Source organism: Prinia subflava, chromosome 24 (assembly GCF_021018805.1).
Source record: "Prinia subflava isolate CZ2003 ecotype Zambia chromosome 24, Cam_Psub_1.2, whole genome shotgun sequence".
NCBI lineage: Eukaryota > Metazoa > Chordata > Aves > Passeriformes > Cisticolidae > Prinia > Prinia subflava.
This window is the reverse complement of record NC_086270.1, coordinates 3,998,198-4,005,181: the sequence shown is the minus strand read 5'-3', so window position 1 is coordinate 4,005,181 and position 6,984 is coordinate 3,998,198. Positions and strand designations below refer to the sequence as shown.

Below are 6,984 nucleotides of genomic sequence, written 5' to 3'. Positions count from 1 at the left end.
GATTTTGCTAAAAGGTATAGCCACCCAACAAGCTGCAAAAATTTCCTATCTGTGCTCCTAGATGTCCTAGATGAAAGACATTTAGGCAACATGCTAAAAATTCTGGGAAATGCTTCCTCTTCCCAGGGCAGTTTCACACTTACAGGTGGATTCTGCTTGCAGAATTGAACTCTGGGCCTCCCCTCAGCTGACAGGGGATGCTTTGTGTCTCTCCTTGGTGCAGCAATGGTGCAGAGCCCCTGCTCGTGTCTGATCCAGCTGGTGTCTGGGATGGGCACGGGCAGGAGCAGCAGCTCTTCCCCAGTGCAGGAGGCCGAGGTGAGGCAGTTTCAGTGTCCTGAGAGGCCACAGCTCCTCCTCATTCTCTCAGAGCAGTCCTGAGGCTCGCTGGGGCTGCCTGGGGAGCTGCAGCTCCCTGGCTGTGCTCAGCGCTCCAGCCCTGCTCCCTCCGTGCTCATTCCCTCATTATTTCAGTCCTCCCACCAGCCTCGCATCCAGCTGCATTAGGCAGGTTCTGATGCTGCCACAGTCACACAGGGAATGAATCATATCGAACATTGCCCGTGGGGTTGTTTATTCCTTGAAGAGGGAATGGACTGCATGCCAATATCCCCAGCAAGGCTTAATGAAGGGACTGGCTTTTGCTAGGAAACCTGGATGCCCTCCTACAGGGATCTGCTGGATGGTATGGCTCTGAAAAAGCTATGTAAAAGTAAGAATAGGTATAATAAAAATTAAAAAAAATAAATAAAGGGGAAGACACTTTAGACACTTTAAATATAATGAAATCTTGGCAGGGAATTTCAAGCTGTGCAAGTCCCAGACCTCAGTGGAGACAGGGATAGCAGGAACTCAAATATGCAGGTCTGGCTCTTGAAGTTAGTGCTCTTACAGGCATCTTAATCCTTCCTGTCCTCTTCCCTTAGGGTCAGCACCCTCTCCTTTGCTTTTATCTCCTTCATGTTGTTTAATAAAAGAGAGAACTTTGCCACCTGGCTCTGACTTCTGCAGTTGGGAATCACTGAGGGAGGAGTTAAATGGGAATTTCGCATCTTCCTCTGCTGTTTGCTGTTCCCAGGTTTTAACTGTGCTTCTATTAAACAGAACAAGCCCAAAGCACAATGCCTTGGTTTACAAAAATCATTTGATCAAACATAAATAAACCAGCACTGCTGTGTAAACAGTCTGTGATGGGGACCTCAGTTACTACACACGTGTTTTCTCCTTTGGTAATTTCTGAAACACAGAACAGATGAAAATTTGAAATGCAATCCAGTCTTCAGCTTTTGGAAATGATTCATTCTATTAATGATTTACTGATTTATCCACAGCTTATTTTGCATAAAGTTAGAGCTGGGCACATTTATTCATTGTGATTCCCTTAAAAATGGATATAAATATCAAAAGCAATTGGCTACCAAAAATTTTAATATTATAGCACTGCATCATGGAGAGTTGACATGAATATGAGTCTGGGTCAGAAAAAATATACAGAAAATGCTCAACCAAGTATGATATTTTACAGCATGTCACTGAATCATTTGAAAGGCTTCTATTCATTACAAACGTATGCAGTGTGTGCAAAGGATTCCTCAGGAAAATAAGATAAATTATTCTCCTAATGAAATATGCCCCATGATCTATTGGAACCCATCTCTCCTACGAAGTCCAGCCTTTCTCTAGGGCTGAAAAGAGACAGTGGGTTCGGTGAAAGGAACTAATTACAGGTAATTCCACAAAGTGCACGTGGACTTGTCCCCAAAGCCAGCGGGTAGCTGAGACCGCCAGCAGCAAGGGAGCCGCTCTCGTAGCTGTCCTGCCATGATTCAGTGGAACAGGGCCCGGCAGCTCCCCAGGCCCCCGCGGGGACGCTGAGCTCTCACCGAGGACCAGCTCCAAGCTCTCCCCAGCCCCGTGGCCGCAGCTCTGCCCCCGGGCTGCTGCAAGGCTCCCGCGGGGCTGGGTGGTGCCACCCGCCCACCGCAAGCCCGGAGGAGGAGCCGGACCTTGTGTGATCCCACCCCGGCAGCTGCTCCGGGAGCGGGGAGAACCCCACGAGGGTCGGGGTGCGCCACATCGGGGCGGCCGCAGGGTGGTTGTGGCAGCATTGTCACCCTGTGGCACCGTCAGTGAAGGCAGAGGTGGGCACTGAGCTGTGCTGCAGCTGTGCCAGTGTGGGGGCTGCAGCAGCCCTGCTTGGAACCCCCAAACCCAGAAGCCAAAAGTGTTTCTTCTGTCTGCTGGCTCCAACAGTCCCAGCATGCGGGGCCGGAGAACCCGAGACCAAACCTGTGCTTTGGAACAGGACAAAGTGCCTCCAAAGGCACAGGAAGGGACGTGGCACCTCACAGAAAGCCTTTCAGGAGGCTGCAGCTGATGTCCTTAACAGCAGCGAGCCACCCTGCCCAGCCGAGGAGAGCGCAGGGCATCTGTGTGTGGCCATTGACATGTTACCCTCGTACACGTATTGATCCCACGGTTCATTGTTCACCCAAGCCCTTGGCAAAGGTCACTGTCTCTGCTCCCATCTTACAGATGGAGTACAGAGACAAAGATTAATTTGTAGAAGTGATGAATGTTCCCAGTGCCCACCCTGAGTCACTTTAGGCCTCAAGGCCCAGATGAAGTCGGGAGCTGGCTTAATTAAGACATCCCTTGCCCCTTTCCCAGCACTGCCAGACACGTCGGTTTCTTGTTGTCATTGTCTTTTCCCACAAATTCCTCCACCCTTTATCCTGTGCCAACCCTCAAACCGGCTCAGAGACTTGCCTCTGAGGCAGCATCCAAGACCCACAGTTCCCATGACGCCCAAACTATCTCAGATCCTCATTCCTTGGCCCTTGCTGCTCTCTCCTGTGGAGCGTTTAGGAAGGCGCTCCCACCTTCCCAGCATCCAAGTTTACCAAAACCCTCAATCGCGACTTTTAACGACCCAAGTTGGTCTTGATCACCAGTGGCTAAGCACCAGCGGCCACCGCGCACAGCAGCCGCAGGAGCCAACCTTCCGCACCTGCCGGACAGCGGCCAAAACCCAAGGGGCAGAGGGTCGGCAGAGGGTCCTTGCAGGGTTCCTGCAGGTCCTTGAAGGGTTCCTGCAGGGTCTTTGCAGGGTCCTTGCAGGGTCCTTGCAGGGTCCGCGCCGCCCCCGCGCCCGGCCCGTGCGGCCGCCGGCAGCTCGGCATGAATGAACCGCGCTCCTCCAATCAGCGGCCGCTCCGCCGCGGGCCGCCCCGCCCATCGCCCCCGCCGGCCAATCCCGTGGGCAGCGCCCTCCCCGCCGCCGGCCAATGGCGAGCGGGGATCGCGGGGCGGCGCCCCCCCCGCCCGGCGGCGCCCTATGGCGGGGCGGCGCGCGCCTCCCGCTGCGGCGGGCGGGCCAATGGGGGCGCGGGGGCGGGGCGGGCGCGCGGCGGCCCCGCGCCCCGGCGCGCGGCTCTAAAGCGCGGCGCGGGCGGCGCGGCGCACTCGCCATGGCCGCCGCCGCGCAGTACCTGCCGCGCTCCGCCGCGCTCATGCACCCCGACGGCGACCGCCTGCACCAGGGCACCACGTACCGCGAGGTGCAGAAGATGATGCACCACGAGTACCTGCAGGGACTGGCCCCCGCCGCCGGGCACGCCGTCGGGCTGGCGCACCACCAGTGGCTGCCCAGCGCCGGCACGGACTGGGGCAGCGGTGGGGGCGGCGGGGGCGCGCACCTTCCGCCCGGTGAGCACGCCAAGGGCGGCCCGCCGGGGCCCCGCGAAGAGCTGTCCGCCGCCGCCTTCCACCACCGCCCGCACCTGGTGCACCAGCCGGCGGCGGGCGGCGCGGCGGGCGGATGGGCGCAGGGCGGCGCGCATCACCTGCCGCCCATGTCGCCGCCGTCGGGACAGCCGCTGCTCTACGCGCAGCCCTACGCGGGCCTCAACGGGATGCTGGGCCCGCCGGCACCGGCGCTGCACCACGGGCTGCGCGACCCGCTGGGCGCCGAGGAGGCGGGCGGGCACGAACTGGCGGCGTCGCCGCCGCCGCTGGGGCCGCCCGAGCCGTCGGACGAGGACGCGCCCAGCTCCGACGACCTGGAGCAGTTCGCCAAGCAGTTCAAGCAGCGGCGGATCAAGCTGGGCTTCACGCAGGCCGATGTGGGGCTGGCGCTGGGCACCCTGTACGGGAACGTCTTCTCGCAGACCACCATCTGCCGGTTCGAGGCGCTGCAGCTGAGCTTCAAGAACATGTGCAAGCTGAAGCCGCTGCTCAACAAGTGGCTGGAGGAGACGGACTCCAGCACGGGCAGCCCCACCAACCTGGACAAGATCGCGGCGCAGGGCCGGAAGCGCAAGAAGCGGACGTCCATCGAGGTGGGCGTCAAGGGCGCCCTGGAGAACCACTTCCTCAAGTGCCCCAAGCCCTCGGCGCACGAGATCACCTCGCTGGCGGACTCCCTGCAGCTGGAGAAAGAGGTGGTGCGGGTGTGGTTCTGCAACCGGCGGCAGAAGGAGAAGCGGATGACGCCGGCCGGGGTCCCGCACCCGCCCATGGAGGACGTTTACGCACAGGCGGACGCTTCGCCGCTGCACCACGCGCTGCCCGGCGCCGTGCAGTGACTGCCCGGAGCCCGCGGCCCCGACGGCGGCGCGGCGGGCGCGGGCAGCGGGGGACGCGTTTTAATTTATTCTCAGACTGGCCCGGCCGCCCGCTCCGCGCCCCGCGCTCTATTTATTCGCCCGCCGGAGCCGCAGCGGCCGCCGCAGCAGTAGCCAAAGGTTTGCGATCTCTAATTTATTCCCTTCCTCGCGCGGCCGGGAGGCGGCGGCGCCCCCGGCTCGGCCCCTCCCGCTCTGCCCGGCCCGGCCCGCCCGGGGAGACGCTTCGAAACCATTTCCCGGCCCGTCTCTATTTATTTCTAACCGTGCGCGGAGCTCTCACCCTCCCGTTGGTGGGTTCAGTCCGGTCCGTTCCCTGGGGTTTCGGTTTTTGTTTGTATCTCTTATTGCCAAACCAATGTAGACTGCGAGGGTACGTTTCTATTTATGTTATAGTAAATATTTTATTACTTACATAAACCATTTACCCAGGAACCGGTCTCGTGTCGTCTTTGCAGGCTGAGCGGTGCGGCCGGGGCAGCCCGGCCGTCGGGGCCGGTGGCGAGGCGAGCGAGCTCCGCGCCCGGTGGGGCCGGGGGGCTCCGCGCCCGGTGGGGCCGGGGGGCTCCGCGCCCGGTGGGGCCGGGGGGCTCCGCGCCCGGTGGGGCCGGGGGGCTCCGCGCCCGGTGGGGCCGGGGGGCTCCGCGCCCGGGGGGCTCCGCGCCCGGGGGGGCCGCAGCGGCGGCGCTCGGCGGCTTTGCCCGCCCGGTCTCCGCTTTGGGTGAGCCGCTTCCCGGCGTGGATGCGCTGCCGTGGTCCCCGCACCTCCCGCAGGGTTTTTACTGATCCGAAAAACGCAACTCTCCGCGGTGTGAAGGGAAAACAGCCCGTAACTTTCCTCCCGCACATCGCAGGGGTAAAACATGCACACCGAGATTCCTTCGACTCAAACCACACTCCTGCTTTTTCTGATGTCACCAGCTTTTCCTTTTCATGGTTTCGTGCCCGAATTATTTTGTGGCTATGCCAAGAAAGGCTGAAAATACAGTTTTTTTGCATTCTCAGTCCTTGGAAGAATGATCCTGCATCTCTGCTTTAAACCTTCTCTTGCAGCACCAAGGAAAGTCGCATGCGAGGAATTTTTTTTTGCCTTTGCAGGTCCTTGGATTTTGCAGTGTTTTGTGTGTTGGGAGAACTTTTGAAATATGTGCCCATACAGAGTTCTTGCACTGATTAAAAACTTGATCGAAATCTGGTAGTAAAGGACCAAATTCCTTCTTTTTAGCTGGCAGAGAATTTATTGATGTTCTCAGACATCTGGCACTGGATGGTTTCCCCACTTTATTCAGTACAAATTGTGTGCTGTGAAAACAGAAGCTTTAAAGGGGATTTTCTAGCGAAAGCGCTGCATTGTGCATTGCAATTAGTGTATAATCCTTTTTAATATATATAAAAATTTCTAACACACCAAATGTAACTTACTCTTGAAAATTTATACTTAAAAATTCTTGTCTTCCTTGCAGTTTGATTTTGTTGCATTTTGTGCCTTTGGTGGGGGTGTATATTGTCTAAGCAATGTCACATTTGCCATTGATAATGTTATAATTTATTGCATTTTCAATGTTTCTTACAATGTAGCTATTCTACATCAGCTGATGCAAGACTATCAAATTCTCATTCAAAATCCTAGTAAACTGATTTTTGAGATTTTAAAATAAAGTCACTTTGAGCAGTTATTTAATCAAATACTCTGTAAAGAAATGGTTCAATTTGTGATATAAACAGTAGTGAATGCTGTGAGTTAGGGTATTAATAACTTCCCTTGGCATGCAGAGCATAATACGAAATCTCACTTAAAGGGTTTAGTGTGCAGTGTGTGTTCTGTCTGCTTTTGCTACAGGCTTAGCTTCCTTTTTTGTAATGAGACTGGTTTTTATAGAGGAGCAGAGAATGGTAGGGCTGTTGTAGAGATCCTGAATTTAAAAAGTTTTGCTGTTTTTATTGAATAATCACTAATTTCTAAACAGCTAAGCAGATGTAGTGGTTTAGATGATACACTCCAGTAAAAAAAGTAGAGGAGGGTGATTGAAGGGTTTGAGTCAATATATCATGACAGCATTTAAATTAATTTCCAACTCTGAGAATCTTTTCTTTAGCTGTTACCTCGTGTGTTCCCCACACATGTTCCATTGTTTTTAGTGTTTTGTCATTCTGTAATTGCAGCCTTTGCTTAAGAATTTCTGTGTGACAGCCAGGCTTTAAGGGAAAAAGAAACAAAATCAAAACTGAACAAAAGAGGGGTTTTTTTTTGTTGTTTGCTTATTTCTTAAAGAAAACAAACTCTTTTGCACTGAATGCTTAATTGCGCTGATTTTCTATAGGAGGAGACACTTCAGTAACCTCTTCCTTCTGAGCTAAC

The 6,984-nt window shown here is 55.4% G+C and overlaps 1 protein-coding gene across 1 annotated transcript; it reads left to right on the top strand.

The window, feature by feature from the left end:
• Positions 1 to 3,431: 3,431 nt before the first annotated feature.
• Positions 3,432 to 5,135, top strand: POU3F1 (POU class 3 homeobox 1). Its single transcript, XM_063418927.1, has one exon. The coding sequence runs from the start codon at positions 3,471 to 3,473 to the stop codon at positions 4,584 to 4,586; it is 1,116 nt and encodes a 371-aa protein (XP_063274997.1). The 5' UTR covers positions 3,432 to 3,470; the 3' UTR covers positions 4,587 to 5,135.
• The last annotated feature ends 1,849 nt before the right edge of the window (positions 5,136 to 6,984 follow it).